The 19,780-nt window shown below is 42.8% G+C and overlaps 1 protein-coding gene across 1 annotated transcript in view; it reads right to left on the bottom strand.

Annotated features, from left to right (window-relative positions):
* The window catches only part of dmd (dystrophin), a 1,748,406-nt gene that overhangs the window by 1,046,890 nt on the left and 681,736 nt on the right, over window positions 1–19,780 (bottom strand). Inside the window, exons 31-32 of the mRNA XM_041212034.1 lie at window positions 17,120–17,293; window positions 10,932–11,087 (exon numbers count right to left, since the gene is read on the bottom strand). Coding sequence (XP_041067968.1) covers window positions 10,932–11,087; window positions 17,120–17,293 — 330 coding nt within the window. The remainder of the gene's footprint in view (window positions 1–10,931; window positions 11,088–17,119; window positions 17,294–19,780) is intronic.

Genomic DNA, 19,780 nt, shown 5'->3' with positions numbered 1-19,780 from the left:
TACAAAATCTAAAGTGCTGAACAAAGGCAATATAAATTGTAATGCTTTTCCAGGAAAGAGCATTGCTTACCAATGATCATGAAACAAACAGACTGTTCCATCAGGCTGGATTGTGAATTTTTGTGAAAATCAAATACCTAAAACTTAAGAAAATTTTAACTTTATTTTCATACTTTCATCTTCTTTAAACATCCCTGCAATTGTGCTCCAAAACAAATCCTACTTAAGTTTCACATGGCAAATTGCAATGAATTTGTGCCAAATGAGTGAAGACTTATGCTCACTGATGCACCACAGGCCCAATCTCTGCTATAATTTGCAGATTTGATTCATTCAAATTTTCATTGGCAACTCTCAAGCACAAATCTCACGTAAAACAGAAAAGATGTGCTGGTGGTGTTTGCAAATTAGAATGTAGACTTTAAAAAACCATCAGCTTGAACATTGCAGCCATTGGGAGAAAAGCAATAAGCAGGAAAGTGCTCGGTTAAGTCAATCAGGTAGCTGCAATGGATGCTTCATGTATGATTTAGTTCCACTGAACAATCTGGTACTGAGAGCCAAAGAAAGGACATAAGCATTGCAAACAGAATGAAAGGAACATGCACAATTCCATTGAGACTGACCTGCAAACGATGTTCAAGGAGATTCAGCAAAGGAGGGAGAGAGGGGGGTGGGGAAAGAGAGAGAAAGACACTGTATAGTCCCCATGGAAATAAGGCTCAAATACATTTGACTGTTAGCTCTCTCAGACCCTCTAAAATGAAGACCTGCATAACCAATCCTTAACACTGCAAATTGGTTAAAGATGATTGGTTAAACTCAGGATCTTGAAATCAAGTGCCATTATTTCACTAACAGATATGTTAGGATTCACGAGTTCTGAAAGGCGTATTCAAAAATATCACATTTACATGCAGAGTCTGAGGTCGGACATATGAGGATGTTTGGTAACTGACAGGTGTGACTTAATAGTCTATAACCCTGATTTTCAGCAACTTCAGGGAAGCTCTTTCTTCAGTAAAGAGATCAATTCAATGTGTGACAGCTTCACTGCAATCAGCAGCAGATTACCTCATATAAAGTGGCCAGGGACCAAGTCAGTACCATCAGCTTCACAGAAGTACAGACCGTAGATCTGGTGACAACAGGAGAAAATAGAGAGAGCACCCAACATGCAAGCCTCCAAACACAGGTGGCTGGGATGCATGCTGCTGTCTCTCAGGGATTCCAGGATCTAATACCTGGCATTTGACCAGCCATTTCACTAATCAGTTGGGTCAGAGATCCAGGGTTCAGCAGAATAGGCTTGACGGGAGTTGACTTGTTTCTGCTTCTTAGGACAGCAGCACATTCCACACATCCAGCCTTCCCCTACCTCTGGGTGGTACAAGAGTTGCCTAGGTGCAAGCTCCAGAGGTGCAGGCAGCAGCGCCTTCCTCATGGAGCAAGCTGTCATCAGCAAAGACCCTCATGGAATTTTCTCATAGAATTTTAACAGCACAGAAGGAGGCCATTCAGCCTATTGTGTCTGCACTGGCTCCCCAAATGAGCATTATGATCTAGTGCCATTGCCCTGCCTTTCTCCCGTACCCTTTCACATTGTTTCTATTCAAATAATTATCTAATGCCCTCTTGAATGTCTCAATTGAACCTCCCTCCACCACACTTCCAGGCAGTGCATTCCAGACCTGAACCACTCGCTGTGTGAAAAAGTTTTTTCTCACATCACACTTGCTTCTTTTGCAAATCACTTTAAATCTGTGCCCTCTCATTCTTGATCCTTTTACGAGTGGGATCGGCTTCTCCCTATCTACTCTGTCCAGCTACCTCATGATTTTGAACATCTTGATCAATTCTCCTCTTAGCCTTCTCTCCAAGGAGAACAGTCCTAACCTCTCCAATCTATCCTTATAGCTATAGTTTCTCATCCCTGGAACTATTCTTGTAAATCTCTTCTGCACTCTCTCCTGTGTTCACGTCAGCCACAGGAGCAGCCAACCAGTTCTTGTGTTACTGCTCCTCAGATTGCACCAAGCAGAAAGACCAGAATATTGGAGAAGCATGGTGTGAAGAAACAGTATGTTAGCTTCTGTTCAGCTTGGAATTTGTTGCATTAAGAGAGAATGTGCACTTACATCATGCTTTGATATTGAAGGAGAGTATAATCATAAAGCAAAAGATGTAATTTATTTTACCAGTAACTTTGTCAATCAAGCAACTTTCATTGGCATGATCATGCTGGGACAAAGAGAGCTATTGTGTTCAATCACTTCAGTATGTGTATTGGATTGAAATTGGGGGAGAAAGACTTCTGACAGTGATAATAAAGACTACTGTGTTAAATAAATGCAAAAATAATTAATTCTTCTCTGATACCCCTTGCAGCTATCACTGGGGAGAGCCCTGAGTGATGGCCCTCCTGGTGCTCATCTCCATTTAATTTTGCCTCCCAAATAAGCTCTTCCTTAAATGTATATTCCCATGGGGAATCTCACATGCTCCTTAGAAGTTCATTGTAGGGGGACAAAATATCCTGGTGGTCTCAGAATCAATCAGAAGCAAGTCCAACTCTGTCTGGACAAGAAGAAAGAAGAAGAGAACAAAATGCAATAATGCACCTTTTCCCCAAATTGCTGAGATATAAACCTAATTCTTAGCTGTGGAAATCAATGCTTAAATTTTCAAAAGTCTTCATATTTAAAACTTCTCTTCCAGTCTCAGCTAATCCTGGCACTCTTTTATGTTTCTGACATCGCCTAGTTCACTACAAGCACAAATTACAGAAATTCTGGGCTCACTACAACTGGTCCTAATTTCCATGTGTTTGAAAATTAGCTGCATAGGGACCTGGCGGCAGATCACAGAGGGAGCCAAACCGTGCTTGTTAATTCAGGCACATCATTTTGGGGTGGAAAGCAGCAGAAATAGCTTCTAAAACAATTTGCTGCCAAATAAAAACTGCCCTGATTGTTTATTGTGCTTCTGAGGCAAGCAGGATGAAATTCCAGGATGTGTATCTATGCTGAGGTGTTTATTTTAATCTTGATGCTTCCTTCTTTGAAAGTGGAACAGTGCTTCTATGATTTTACTCATAAATAATAAGATTCAACTGTCTCTAACCACTCAGAACTTATCACAAAATAAACAAGGGAATTGCTCAATTTCAAATGCAAGGTTTGCTAGTGACAGATAATCCAGCAGTTGGCAGGAGGTGCGTTTACCTACCTGACATTTATACCAGAGACAAATGTCCTTATGTTATTAAAGGGGCCCAGTATGTCATTTAAACAAGTAATGCTCAGCATTTATATGAATGTTGTACCTATCTGAAGTGCCAGTCAGATGAATACTGCATCCTCTATCTGCAGTTGCTGATCTTTTTTTTTATCTCATTTCTTCCCTTCCCTCTTGCAACCATTAACTCATTCCTGCTTTCTGGTTCCACAGGTGCGAGTATGTTACCTTGTGTTATTAAAAGCTAAGCCAAGATTATGGAGTCAAAGCTGCAGTACAAATTTTCTAAGTTTAAAATGAGATGCTATTATCCATTTGAAACTAAATAGAGATTTTTTTTAAAGAAAGCCATGGCTTACAATTTTTATTTCCCATTTTAAGATGTAAGACGACTTCATGTAAGGACACACTGCCATCTGCAGTTTACATTCTGTCAGCATTAACATGGGACCGAAAAGCGTGTTTAAGCAAATACTGCAAATGGGTGGGAAAAGGGGAGATGAAGTAAGGATACTAAAGTCAGGTGGAGAAAGTATGAAGAGACTGAGGCAAGGACAGAAGTGACATAGTGAAGAGGAATGAAAGGGACACGAGAGGGGGGAGGAGGAAGGAAGGGAGAGAGTAGAAAAAGCAAGTAGAAAAGGTTATGGGGAAATTAGGAGATGAAGGGATGAGTGCAAAAGAGGGAGGTGAAAGGATAGAGGAGAGGCAGAGGATGGAGGGGGAAAGAGAGGGGGGAGGGAGGAGATGGAGAGTTTGGAAGAGGGGGCAATGATTCAATTAATCAATTGATAAATATTGCTTTGAGAGGACCACTGACAGACACAATACCATTAAAATGTCCAAATCACACAGTGAGTTAGTATACAGAGAAAATAAAAGCTAGCTCAGTTATTGAAGTATATCTTGAGCAGGATATTTTGAATCTAATCATTTGCTTTGGACTATTCCAAAAATGACTAGCTATTTTAGTATTTGTATGTTTTTGCAGACAGCTGCTAAAGAAATAGCTGAAATCTCCACGAGCTGATCTGCATAAAGTTTGGGAGTCAGTGCTGGATACCACTGTCATCTTTGTTTATCAAGCTAAGAGATGCTGCAGGACAAAATACTTATCTACTTTCTGCAGCTAGTATCAGCATTGAATACTCTTAGGTCAGATAAACCAAAGGCTATACACAGTAAATCTTCTTTATGTTTCCTTAATAAGATAACATGATCTCATATCCTACCACAGTAATGTGATGCTTCCATGTCATGAGGAACTCTGGCAATTTATTGTTGACTTCTGCGAATATGAGCAATGTCATGCTGTAGTTTAAGGCCTACCTAGAACTGGCTTGAAACTGGAAAAACTGTCTACATGGGGCTACTACAACCAACAGAGAGGGGAAACCTTCACCCCTGCAGCCCACGCTGAAGTCAAATTCTTCAAAGCTTGCTAATGAAATGAGAGTGTCCTCTCTCATTATGCCATTTCCCCTTACATAGGTTCTTCGCTCTCTCACACGGATCAACCAATTGCTCCAGAGCAACAAAGTTTGAAATTTGACACACAGTAAAACAGCCCAATGATATATCAGATACATCATGGCATCTTTCTGAACTAATCTGATTCAATGTCATGCTCTGTTGATCTAGAGTGGAATATTACAGCACACGAAACCTCAAACTGATTTAAAGTACTTGTGACAAGAACACAACAACAAACAGTTTTGCAACGAAATTAATGATGTTATGCAATTAATGAATGTTCAGCAGTCAGCAGGGGGGAATCTACAAGAATTAAAGTTCCAGCTCTGTCAACATTCTTCATAGATTCCATATAGTTGTTATTTTCGTACTGCTGAGGAATTTTAATGGAATTACTTTACAAAAGGAAAAGCAGCGTATTTGCCAGCCAGATTGAGAAATATATTCCACACAATTTTCAACAATTAGGAAGAAGAGTGAGGAGAGGGAAGGAGAAAAGAGTAGTGATAGAGTGAAGAGGGTGAAAGGGAGAGGAGTGGGAGGAGAAGAAGGAAGGAAGGGAAAGAATAGGAATGAAAGAAGTGGAAAAATAGCTGAAGAGATGAGCTCAAGGAAGGTGAGAAGATAGAGGTGAGAGGCAGGGAATAGAGGGGGAGGGGAAGGAAAGCAGGGTCAGATCCAAAGCTTTGCTGCACATCTCCTTACTTGCACCAAGTTCCATTCACCCATCATTCCTGAGCTCGTTGACATACACTGGCTCCCGATCAGGCAACCCTTTCAATTTTCAGTTTTCAATGTAACCAGTTCAAGTCCAGGATTCAGTGATCTTGCTTTTTAAAAAGAGTGAAAACTATTTGTTTACATCATTATCTTAAAAGGAGTAGAGAGAGACAGATTACTCTCTGTTGGCAATTCCAGAGCTTGATGTTCAGATAGCTGATGGTACAGTCACCAATGGTGCAGTGAAGGAAGTCGGGGAGGAACAAGAGGTTAGGATTGGAGAAACACAAAGTTCTCAGAGGGCTGTAGGATTGGTGAAAATGACAGAGGTAGGGAAGGGTGAGGGCAGAGAGACATCTATGTGAACACAAGGATGAGAATTTTAAAATCATGGTGTTTTGTTGTGGACAAGGCACCAATGTAAGTCAGTGGGCACAGGGGTGATGGGTGAAGGCACAGCACTCTGTTTTGGAGCCTGGGTTCAATCCAGCACAGATCTATTGGTGATTGTTTCCTTTGGCTTTATACTTCAAGCGTCCCATGTGAAATATGTTTGGACAGTCCCAAACCAGTTCCAGTTGGCATGGTTCAGAAAGATCACATAATGAGTATTCTGGGAAATAAACTATGGGCTGGATTTTATGGACCCCCCCGCATGTTTTTGGTGGGGGTGGGTGGGGGCACATAAAATACAAGGGGTGTACTCACCCACCACCTTCTCACCCACCCTGAGAATAAACATTTATCAATATGAGAAATGATTTTAAACACATACATAGATCTACAAATTACTACAATGGTAACTTCTAAATCCCCTAATCAATCTAGCTTCCAGTTACACTTTTGTTAAGGCAACAGTAAAGACACAGATTTTAAAAGACCCAGGCAAAGAAACATGATGTCCTGAATAAGTCGCATTCAAAGTGGGTTTTCTTAACTTCAGTCCTTGAGGGTAGCAGCTTGAGTCATAGATGCTGAAGGCTTTTCACATTTGTAAGATCTTACAATGCCTTTCCCTCACAAACAGTCTTCTCTCCTTTATACATATTTCCTTCTTTGAATGCAAATACCCATTATTTCACTATATATTTGGACTTTATCTTCCTGATAATAAAAAACCTCTCATGGCACTAATCTTTGGGAAAAATTAACATGTCTAGGTGGCACATTTCAATCCCTCTTTTGAAAACAATCTAACCTGGTTTATTTAAAAATGCAAATGTTCCCTTGACTCTAATGTTTCTAAACTTTTCCATGTTTACCTAATTAACATTTCAAACGTAACTTCCCTTCTTACATCAAAGCACTAGTCTAATTCAATTAAGTCTCACACACACATAGACATAGACACATCCCACTACTACTCTATTTTACAAATAAATTCCAATAATATTATGAGAATTATTATATCTTTCTGACAACTTTTTTATTTTTTTATCATAGATTGGTCTGGGGGAGGGGGGAGGCAGTGGCAAACAGTACGCCCCCCCCACCTCTCCTCCCACCCGCCTCCAGTAAAATCCAAAATGTCACACTGATACAGCAGGGGATATACTTCAAGGGTTGAAATTGCAGCTAAGCTAAAATCACTCCTCTTGACTAACAAAAAATACAGAATAAAATACTTCTAAAAAAATCATATTTATTGCATTTTCTCCCCCATTTTTGAAGGTAATATTCTTCCCTGTGCCATTTTCTGACTGAGAATAAATATTCAAATGCCAACAATATCTCTGTTAACATCATTCTGCAATAGGCAGTTCAAACTGATATGAGAGTAAAGTGAGTTGATTTACTCCCAGATAGTCCCTCTGCTGCCTCATCTCTATGCATTCATGTGTTTACACCATTGTCATGGTGTGTGAGCCCACTATTCATGGCACGGCAGTACAAATTGCCATTCACCAATTCTCTTGTTGCCTTGTATTTGGCTTTTCTGACATTAAAACCAACATAAACAACATGTAGGGAATAATGTTCTAACTTCACACTGAGGTGAGGAACCTTTATTGCCAGGAGCACTTAAATTTCCAAGTGAAGTTTCCTGCCAGTAATGCATATTTGGAAAATTGCCCCTTAGGTCTCAATCCAAAACATGAAAATATGCTTCCAGCTTCACAAACACACAGTCCTCTGCCTTTCTGGTGCTGATGAAATTTAATTTCGAATGAAAATATTAAGTATATAACAAAGTGCAGTGGGTTAGAATGCTGTCCCTTCCCAATTGTGATTTGTTCATGAATCCTTATGAGGTGACATCAGTGTCAATAACAGAGGAGGATGCTTCCCCCACAGTAACAAGAAACACAAGGTTACAGTGTACTTGAACCTTTGGAATTTTGGGGCAGAAATTCCAGGATAATGTGAAAACCAATCTTAGAGTGAATCCATTAAGGTTTGTACATGTGATGAAGACTCTTAATCCTCTACCCTCTTGGAGAAAAGTAATTCTCCTTAATACAACAGCAGCTTCAGGTAGGCCTAAATAAGGACGATATTTCCTTCATGAGTAAGGGAGTTCCTATTTACGAGGGTACCTCATCACGCTACCAGACACCCTATGTCCTACTGAGGTACCTGAGGGCCTTGCTGATGTCCTCAGAACTCCATTTTTCAAGATGATCTCACCAGCTTGGGTATGTAACTCTTTTGAGTACAAACATGTTTCCATCTGTTCCTATTCAGATGAAGTTACATTGTTTCATAGTTTGCCATTGTGAGATTTGAAATCTTGATACTCTTTCAAGTACAAACCTGTTTCCATGTTTCAGATGAAGTCACATTGTTTCATAGTTTGCCATTGTGAGATTTGAACTCTTGATACTCTTTTTGAGTAAACCTGTTTCCATCTGTTTCAGATGAAGTTACATTGTTTCATAGTTTGCCATTGTGAGATTTGAACTCTTGATACTCTTTCAAGTACAAACCTGTTTCCATCTGTTTCAGATGAAGTCACATTGTTCCATAGTTTGCCATTGTGAGATTTGAACTCTTAATCTTGGGGTTACAAACCCAGTACCATAACCACTTGGCTATTTAGGCCAAGCTCCTGAGGTACCTGAGAGTGTACCTACCCGGACTGATGCTGATTTGAAGGCTCTGTTTCCAATGAGCAAAGTAATCATTAGTGCTACATTCTCTCCATGTTTTACAACAAAGTGTACATGGCAGCCTCATAGGCAATAATACAGCAAACAAGACTGAAATTGTTTTACCTGACTAATGACTGTGGTTGTGAACCCAACATTAGCCTAATCATTCCCATGCTGAGCTGAACTTTGTTTTTATTTGTGATTGACTGAGCCTATTAATGGTTTAATGACCTAATTACTCTGCCTTTTATTTCTCAGCTCAGTCTGGGTGCACTGTGGCTCCCAAAGGATGCAATTTATGTGTTAAAATAATCCACTCTGATTGAGCTTCACTTACTTCATGCTGGAGTAGACCATTCCCCTCACAGAGAATGGTTGGATTCCTAGAAAGAATCCATTTTATTGCTTCCAGGTAGTTTGTATTGCACTCCATGGTGCGGGGAATGTTTTAAAGTACTGTCTCACTGGTGATAGAGGCAGACTTTCTATTATGTTACAAGGTTACTTACTATAGTATTAGTGACACACTCTTGGTACAGGTGCAAAGCCTACTCCTGTGTGCTCAACTTTGCACTCAATCATTAAATTTCCCCTTATAATAAAGTATTTTCTGCTTTGATAGTAGTTACTTCTCCCAAGCTGGTTCATTTGTACAGACTGCAGATTATTTTTAAAGCAATAGGACTAGCTTATTGTAGCATATTTCCATTTCCTATTTGAACTAACACAGCTATATAAAGGCAGTTTGGGTCAGTTTACACTATGGACCATGCCCACAACAAACTAGTATGAGGACTTCAAGCATGGGGGGAAATGGGGGTGGTGGTTACATAATAGAAGCAGCAGATTCATTTGAGGCCACTGGACCTTCTAACTTCTTACTCATTGAGGTCAAACCTCAAAGTATAATGTTCTTGGTTTGAATGCTTTGGAGATTTCTCAGGTTGGAGAGGATTATGTATTTTTTTCAAAACCAAGAAGAATTTCTCAAAGTGTAACCCACATTCTTGGCATAGTAGCAAAAGCACAGGGAGTTTATAAAGCAGTTAGGTTAAAGCCCAGAAATGTGATTACATTAAAACTAGAAGTTTATAGTTTGCTTATATTATTATAGTTTGATTCTATCATGTGAACTTCCAGAGTAATTATAGCTTAAAGCTTCACAAGGACTTCTAAACACCATGCATTTCCTCTTGTAATGGTCAAGGAAATGTATAAGTTTGATGCTTAATACTGGAGGAGGTGGCATAATTGGAATGACTTAATAAGTATATATCTGATGTTTGGATCAATGAAAGTCATTTGTTACGATGATTTGGTGGAGTTTCCTTTTGAGACTGAATATTTATTTTTGATTTGCTGTCAGACAGTGGGTGCTTCAGAAAGCTTTCAATTATGGGGTCTGGGTTTCAATCAAACCCAACATATGACATGAACATTTCTTTGGTCTGCTGGCTGCGAGGGTCTTACATGGAAAAGAATTTGTGCAGTCACAGCTGCAAGTGGCCAGGGATTCATAGACTGAAACCAATCCTAACCTGTCACTGAATTGATCAGGATGGTTCAAGAGGGAAATGGAAAGATGTCAATGATCTGTAGAATTAGAGTGTTCAGGACTGAAAGGATGAATGTGGGACTGGAGAAAGAGTACTGCCCACATGATGATTTAAAGGGAGTCAAATGACTGGAAATAGTCTGATAAGTAGCCTGATTGCAGACGTCTCATGGCTTGGACTGAAGAAGTCTATTGTCTTGTATATCTGTACAGAGTTATGTCCTACAATAAATAGATATGGTTCAGACTCTGCCTCTGAACCTCTTCCTTAGACAACCACAGTAACACAAAATATGATCCAGTAGAGAATGCTCTGCTGAGCCATATTCTTGAAGCAGTGTGGAGGGTGCTTTACTCTGCATGTAACTCTTCAATATCTGTGAGCATTGGATCCCGAAAATGTCCTACTTCCTTAACACTAACATCAGTCAGTTGAATGGTCAAAAGAACAAGTTACCAATGGCTAATTCTTCATCTGCTTTACCTCAATCTAATTCCTCACATTGTTTAAACATGAAATACAGTGGATAAACTCTATGTACATATCATGGCAAATACGTTCTGAGAAGCATAACTTTTGGAAATTATGTAGCCTATTTGTTATGATACTGTACTAGTCACCCTGAAGCCAAGAATTCAAATCCCATCATGGCACACTGATACTGAATTTAAAAACAGGTAACTGTGGACTCGTACCAGCATATTGTTCTTTCGAATAATGTACAGAATTGTAGCCTTGTTAGGTTTTTGATGTTTCTGCAGCAATGCTGTTGCAGTTTCCAGCACACACAACATTCACTTGCATTCACATCTTGAGTAACAGGACTCAGACAATAACATGTGAAATTGCTGACCTGAGCTCCAAGGTCATTGTACTGTAGTTTCAGGGCTGTAAGCCTCTCATCCAGTTCTTTGGGATTTTCTGTTTGCTGTTTCTGCACAATCTGACGTCCAGTTTTAATCACCGTTTCCACATCAGACTTCACCTCACTCAGACTCTTATATAATTTCTAAAAGTTGAAAAAAAACATATAGACAGTTTTCATCTGCACACACTCAGTAGGATGTCCTATTACTTAAATTCTAGTAAACTCCAGTATGCAAAAGCTCTGAGCAGAGAGTGGAAAAGCAAACATTTTCCCTTTGTGACAGTCTGAACCTTGACGTTTGGGGGAATCGTCCCAGATTTGCACTAAGTGCAGTAGTGGGCAGAAAAAATGACATTTTACCCACCGGCCGCAATGGAGGCTTCTCACGTCATGTTATCCCAAACATGCCGCATTAATTATCCATTCCCAGGAAACATGCCGTTTCGATGGCATGCCACACCATCACCTCGCCACTTCATCACGCCAGGTGCCATATTTAAACTGCAACCACACACACACCTTTCAATGCATCTGGCCCCATACTGCTACACAGAAGACAAAGGCAAGAGGACCGCAGCCCCCAGGTTCAATGACACGTCCTTCAAGTGTCTTTTGGACGCTGTGATGTCCTCTACCTCTGTTCTGGTCGCAGGATGGGTAACAACATCACCAATCCGGCTTGGCAGGCAGTGGCAGCGGTGGTCAGCACCAATGCCCTGCAAAAGAGGACAGCCATCCGGTGCCGCAAGAGGATGAATGATCTCCTTCATTCCACCAGGGTAAGCCACTCTTATCAATCAAAACTCACACACTCACAAACCCATCACACATCCACAGGGCCCTTATTCACTGCAGGTTCAAGGGACATCAACATTCAATCTCTCACACACATTGTGCTCATCCCATCCATGGGACCACTCACTACCTGCACATGCCAGACATACTTATCATCTGGCCTGGCAGGCATCCTGCTTACACTCTCTCCATCTTTATTCATGCAGGACAAACTGGTACACAATAAGAGAGAGTGGTTGCAGGCTGGTGGAGGAATGCCTGAAATCAAGGTCCTCAAGGAATTTGAAAACAGAACTATCCAGCTGGCCAGCCACGATCTGGACTGTTCCTGTGCTGATGGTGAGGTCAGCGCAGCTCTACCAAGTGAGGATCCAGCAATGCAATCATGCCATGAGTGATGTGTCCTGTTTCACAGGTCACTGTCATGCACTAATTATCTCGCCTTGCTTTTGCAGGCACATCTACCAAACAGCTAACGGAGTCCCCAACCCAGGGCTTCCAATCAAGCCCCAAGGGAAGATCAGTAGAGGAATCCGCTGAAACTCTCCCTGAAGACCCATCACAGCACTCACCCACTCTGTTCACCAGCGCAGAGACACACAGCTTGGTGGGACCTAGCTTTACAGTAGCATCGGGATCTCAATCTGATGAGCACATTGCACTTTCTGATCCACAGCAGGCGGCAGCAGGGACTTCGAAGGTGTCTGGCACTTGGAGGACTGCTGGAGGCCAGAACTTTGCTGAGTCTAAGTCAGATGACGAGCCTCTGGACTTGGTCATGCACCAGTTGCTGGAGCTGCAAAGGCAAGCTCAGGAACATCAGGAAGGGATGTCCGCTGCACTCCTCAGATTGCAAGACATGATGAAGGAGTCTGTCCACCTTCAAGCTGAGGTTATAGCACTGGCATGCCAACGTACCGAGGTCAACACTGGCAGGATTGCAGCCACCATGGAGACCTTGGTCCAGGACATCACTCCTGCACTGCTGCCTGCGCAGACTGAACTTCATCACCAATGCCACAGTTGACCTTTAACAGTGTGTATGCGAGTGGGGTGCCAGGTAGCCCGATCTCACTCCAGCTACCCCTACTCCTCAAGCAGTCAGCTAGAGGCCCTCGCGCACCCATAGGGAGGAGGATCAGCAGGTGAACCCCCTGGGGGCCATCCACCCAGGTGACTCTGAGAATGTCTGGCCCTTCCGAATCCCCTCTTCCTGTGACTTCAGCAGCTCCAGCTCCACAGGCATAGGAGGATGCCACTGCCACACAGCAGGACCCCGAAAGCAGGTAGGGGCCCTCCAGGTCTTGGCCCTCCAAAGGACGCCTGCCAAGATCATCATTGACAGGGCATTGCAGTTAACAGGCTGCCTCCACCTCTGCTATGTATGGCTGAGGAGCATCATGATGTAGCAGCAGGGTTAGGAAAGTTAAGAAGATGCAATTGCATATCCTGGGCACAGGTGTTAATCACTTTTGCATAATGTTCACTATTGTCAGTAAACTCCCAAGAATATCTCCTTGCCTATAGCCCCCTGTTTTGATGAGCACTGTTCGTATCACTCAGATGTGAAACTTTTGGCACAAGATAAAGGCAGATGTCTCAATCCAGGGCCACTTCCCTGTGCTTTGTGCAGCCTTCAGACCACAGTGATGGTCTGGCTTCACAATCCCTGGATATATTAGTGATGCCTGAACCTCAGTGATGCTTGTCATTGCTGCCAGAATGTCGTGGGCAGGCGTCACAGAGTTCCGTCATTCTCTGTGTGCTCTCAGCAACATTAAGGTGGGGCTGGCCCCTATCACTTCAGCCTCTGTGACCAGTGACGTTCTGCTCTTGAAGGGGTCAGATGCTGAAGGCGGACAAAGGATCAGGTGCTTTTAAAGTTTCATGGCTGCATCTCCACGATATGACCCTGATCACAGAGCGAATGCGAGCTGCCCTCGTCCAGACAGGAGTCAGACATTCTCAGAGGCTGCATGTTGTCACTGCAAGTCATCATCATCTTCCTGCAATCAAACAACTATTAGGGCCTCCACTGCGTCTCAATGGCAAGAACATTATCACAGAGAGTATGTGCATTGCCATAAGCCAGACTGGAGTCAAACATTCATAGATGCAATGTGAGGATCTTATAGTGTCTCCTCACTGAATGTCATCATCATCCTCCACAAACTAGCAGCTATGAGGGCTTCCCGAGCACACCTTCCATGTCTGGCCACTGCAAGGGCCTTATCGTCCTCACCCTCATCACTGTCAACATCTTCCTCATCGGAGGAGACCTCCAGCTCCTGCATCTCCCCCTCAGCCAGCCCATCTCCCCGTTGCAGCACAAGGTCGTAAAGGGGGCAGCAGATGATGACGATGCATGACACTCTTTGTGGACTATATTGCAGGACTCCATTAGTCTAGTCCAAGCACCAGAATCTCATTTTCAGCATTCCAATGGTTTGTTCCACCAAGTTTTGAGTTGCAGCATGAGCCTCATTATATCTTCACTCTGCTGCAGTCTGAGGCCGCCGCACGGGTAGCATCAGCCACGACCTCTGCAGGTAGCCTTTGTTCCCGAGGAGCAATCCCTGCTGCCTCTGTGGACCCTGGAAGACATCAGGGATCTGTGACCACCTGAGGATAAAGGAGTCATGGATGCTCCCTGGCAACATCTGCAAGATGCATTTGTGGTGGTCGCACACCAGCTGCAAATTCAGCCAATGGGAGCCATTGCAGTTACGTAATTGACCCCTTGTTGCGACGGAGATCTGAGCACCACGTGAATGCAGTTGGTCGTACCCTGTGGTAAACCAAAGATCAGGGCAAATCCAGTCGCTCTTGCATCCTGGCTGTCCTGGTCCCGAGCAAAATGCACAAAGTTGTGTGCCCTCATGAAGATGGCATTCATGACCTCATGGAGGCTTGTGACATCCCAAAGAGGTAACCTGTGGAGCCCTGAAAGGAGCCACTGGTGTAAAAATTGAGCGCTGCTGTCACTTGCACAGATACTGGCAACGGATGCCCACCCCCCCCCAATGTCCCGTGGCGCCAAATCCTGCAGTAGCTGGCAAATGTGACCAACCAGTTCCCTAGACATGCGCAGTCTTCAGCAACACTGGTTGTTGGTCACCTGCAGGAATGAAAGGCAGCGTCTATAGACCCTGGGTCTAGCTAGGCACCGACCAGTGATGGCTTGCTGTGGCTCTTCAGAGGTGTGCACGGGAGCCCCAGCTGCTCCTTCTTCCTGAGGGTGCTGCTCCTCCTTCTGTGCAGCCAGGCGCCTCCGTCACTCTCTTCTCCGGTATCTCAGCTCTCTGTATGCCACGAGGCACACAGCTAGTTCACCAGGCTCTATGCTCCAGATGTACTCCTCCTGCAGGATGAAAGAGAGAGGCACATCGGTCAGCTTGAGTGTGCTAAGAACCTCTCTTGGTTAAGTCTGAAGGCCCCTTAATGCATCCTGGAGAGTGCTGGCTACCACTTTGATGGTCAGAGTTTAGTGCACTACATGGCTGCCCGAAACCCAACTACTTCTGTCCCACTCCACCTGACCGATTGACGACAGCTTTGCCCATTGGATAGCATGCTGTCTCACAGCTCAGGCATTCTCCTAGCCAGCACAGCAAGGCAGCACTGTTAGCTTGAACCATGAGGGAGACTGGTCCAAACCAGGATGATGACATTGCAAGGGGCTGTGAGCGCCTCCACCAATGATTGCTCCATGGCCAGCTTTAGCAAGGAGATTGTACAACATGCTCAGTCATCCATCTGTTCTGTAGTCTACTAAAATGCTCATTAGCTTGCAGTCTGTGCCCGAGGAATGAAAAGCTCTGGAACACTTGGTGGCACTTCCATGCCTCTGTGTTGCTTGAGTGGGCAGATAAGCTGGAGGCTCGAGTCCATGTATGTCAATGCGGCTGCGTCTGAACTGTCTTAGCTACAGAGGAATGGTCACTTCATACAAGGTTTCTCTAATGCGTGGCCACTTCCCTCCCCACCACCCTGCACGTGCTTGTGTGCACTACCTTCAACTGCAGGGGAGCCCTTGCCCCCCCCACCAACACGCCTTAACCTTGAAGTCCAGTGGGCAACCAGGGCGAGCGTTGCGCAACATTACTGTGCACTCACCTCTGAGTTCCCCTCTAAGTGCAGCCAGCCAAGTGCACACCTTATACATGTTTTTGTGAAACACACGCTGACGCGGGCAAACGATCCAGTGGGGGGATGATTCCGGCGGCAGGCCTTATAATGATATGTCGATGTATCACAATGAAGTCCCGATATCCAATGGGAACACGGCCTGCCATTGGTGAGCTGAGTGACGATCGCAAACTGGTTTCACAACATCATGAAATGGAATCTTGGCCTTCCCGTCATATTTTCTGCTCACACTGCCAAGCACATTCGATGCCAGTGGACACAGAGAATTCTGCCCATGTGCTTTTTTTTTGCATGAGTATTAGCTATTATTTAGCACTAAGTTTTGAAAGCCTGTTTAAATAGCGAGAGTAAAATTTTATATAAACGCTTTGATTATTGCATGTTTGAATCTCAAAGTTGCTCTTCACTCAGACTTGTTGGAGGACTGAGATCTAAATGGTGACATAGAAGTATGACAGTCTGGAAATTCAATCTGAAGCGGCATCTCTATTGGATTCCCTCCACCATCAGCTGTACAATGCACGGAAAGTCATTGTCAGCCAACAAATTTCACATCAATGTAATCTCTGACATAAAATATTTTCACATTTATTTCAATAAATTTGATGATGAATGGTCATTATCAAAATTCTCAGACTGAGCTGCAATTGAGCATTAAAGATGAACTGTGCGAGGTCCAGGAATATTTTTCCCTTTGTTAAGGGATCAAATACAAGGGCACCCCAACTAAAAGTTAGGAGTTGGAAGGGAAGTCATTCAGGAATACTTTATGAAAAGGGTAATAGTCCTGTGGGATAAGCTAGTAGGGAATGCCATTAAAACAAATTGTGTAAATGCCTTTAAAAGATGATCGGGTACATTTCTAGAAAGAGAAAGGATTAAATATACTAAGTGAGATTCAGATAATCAAAGTGGGACAGTTTTGGCAATAGCCTTTCCCTATTCCTACAGATTTTCCCATTACCTGTTAAATTAGCTGTTAGTCAAAAAATCTTGTTTTGTGGCAGTCATTTGTCAATTGATTATTTAGGCTCCTTGACCAAAAAAAAATCACGAGTTTCAACATTTGTCAATGATTATTTAACCAATTGAAAACTCATTAACATAATATTAACTGTAGGTAAATGAACTATTTATTAATCAGCAGTTTCAAATCTATTGGCAAATGAACTGTTATTGACATTCAATAGACTCCAAAGAATAAGACAAAATAAAGCTGTCACACCCACCATACAGTGGTCAAGCTGGGACTGAACAATTTCAGGCTCCACGCTGTTCATCTCCAATATGTGCAGGTCTGCCTTCACCTCATCCAGGAGTCTTTTACACTCCAATAGATGCTGCTCAAAATTTGCCGGTTTCTGGAACAAGCGGAACTTAGTGGAAACTTCCTGTAGCTTCTTCTGTGAAACGAGACAAGAACAGGTTCAGAGGAAGTGAGTGCACAAAAATTAAAATAAGCATTAGGTGTGGAAATTTCCCACTGAGACTGCATAGCAGAAATAATTCCACTCCATCTGCCAGTTCTCTACTGTATGAGGATGACAAAAGTTGGTATTTCTGCTTGAGCATATGTGCATCTTAACACTCACATCACACATCTACTTTTTAGCAAGCTAACAGAATGGTTATATCACTTACAAATATATATAATTGCACAGAGAAAGAATCAGAAAGGAAGACAGAGAAAGTGAGGCTGAGAGAGGGAGAGAGAGAGAGAGAGAGAGAGAGGGAGATGGACATACTCGTGGGATCGGCACATTATCCTATGAGGAGAGATTGAATTAGTCTTATATTCCCAGGAGATAAAACAATGAGAAGTGATCTCATTAAAACATATGCAATTCTTAAGAGGCCTGTCGGGTTAGATGCTGGAAGGGCGTTAACCCTGGCTGGGGAAGCAGCAATAAGGAGTCAGCCATTTAAGGTGAAGAGGAGAAGAAATTTCTTCACTCAAAACATGAATCTTTGGAATTCTCTACCTAAGAGATCAATGGACGCTCAGTTGTTGATTATATTTAAGACAGAGGTTGATAGGTTTTTGGATGCTAAAGGAATTAAAGGACATAGAGATAGTGTGGGTAGGTGGAGTTGAGATAGAAGATCGGCCATGTTTTTATTGAATTGCGGAGGAGGTTTGAAGGACTGACCGCTGTTTATATTTCTTATGTTAAGTTCAGAGAGAGAGAGAGACAGACAGACAGGGAGACACATAAAGAGAAACAGAGATACAGAGGGAGAGATAAGGCAGGCAGACAGACAGAGCGAGAGATAGAGACACACAGAAAAGGAGGGATTTTTTTACATGGGTGAGCACGATATTGGATGGGGGAAAATTCTGAGCGCATCAGTTTCCTGAGGCAGGACAAGGAGCAAACAGACAAACATTTCCAGGAGGCAGGCTGGCATTTGAAATATGTTAATGAGGCTGACAGCCTTTGATTTAACCTACTTTGCAGGTTTCACAATGTGTGGCTGGGATTCCTAGGCTTCGGGAAACCCAGCAGCTGCAGCATGGCAAATACAGCATCCAGGTCTTTACAGTACTGCTTATGGATCAGGAGCAGCAGGTCTGCCTCCTCCCGCCACACCTCCCCCACCCCTTACTCTACAAGCTTCCACATCATAAGAACCCCTTGAGATGGGACCTAACCAGTTTGTGGCCTGAAGTGTTCCCTGCCTAACTGGGAGACAAGCCTGTTAACTGGGTTGATTACCAGAGGGGACAGCTGCCAAAAGGCGCATAATGTGAAGTTTTAAGGGAAAACCTGGACTTCCAGATTTTCCACACAAATCTCAAAAATCCTTCCCATGTAACCTGCCCATTGTTTTTTTTATATTATTTTCATTGTTTCTCAGGAGACAGTGAACTGTGGCGGGGTGTATGTCATATCTATATTCAACATTGTCTGTCGTGGCTATAGAGGCCACTTTATGAGTAGCTGGTGCCAGTGGCATGATCTCGGATGTCTCAGGACACCTTTGTGGCACAGCCTAGTTTGAAAGTAGCTGTCTTTCACACAGAGTCCATGGTAACAGCATAGCTCTAGCAACCTCTGTCCATTTTCGTTCATCTTGCTGGTTCCCTGGTGCCCAATATACATTGGCCAAACTCTGTAGTATTGAAGTTCCCTGGAAGGTATAGTCTCTGGGTGCTGGGAATTCCAGATTTCCCGTATGAAACTCCAATACCCTTCCAATGCAGCCTGCCCCATTAGATATCCAAATATACTAAAGGTAGTACAGAGGTAAATATTATGATAGGTCAATGTTTGCCAGACACAGAACTAGTTATTATTATAGATCTGTGTTTGTTGGTCAAGCAGGACTGTTAGGAAACCTTTCATGTAAAGATAATCCAAAATGGTTGGCTGCAAATTTCTGCAGTATCTCAATCTCTATTCCATATATATGCTGTTGACACTTTTGGTGTTTACCATAATCTAATAAAGTGTCAAAGACAAAAGAACTGGGTGATGTCCAGCATTACATAACAATTATAACTGAAAGCTATTTTTTCTTCATCATAGGAGTTTAGGATGGATCAAAACAAATGAGGACTCTGCCATGATTCACATTCACATTTTAATGACCAATCTTCGCCTTCATTCCTCGGGAACACACCAACAACACAGGCAAATCTTTAACAGCCAAATGAAAGGCTAATTAAAAATAAAGCAGTGAATATAATTTAATCACATTTTGATACACCTTTTAACATATTTCTTTTCTTTAGATGAAACTGTAACAAGAGCCTGAGCAAATCTAAGGAAAGTAGTTATTTATTTTATGTAAATTGGAGACACATTGACAGATCTCCTCGGGGAAAGATTATAATAATACAGAAGGTTCAGATGCAACCAAGACTGTCGGTCAGCCCAATTCAGTAG

Source organism: Carcharodon carcharias, chromosome 18 (assembly GCF_017639515.1).
Source record: "Carcharodon carcharias isolate sCarCar2 chromosome 18, sCarCar2.pri, whole genome shotgun sequence".
Classification (NCBI taxonomy): Eukaryota; Metazoa; Chordata; class Chondrichthyes; order Lamniformes; family Lamnidae; genus Carcharodon; species Carcharodon carcharias.
This window is presented reverse-complemented; position numbering and strand designations above follow the sequence as displayed.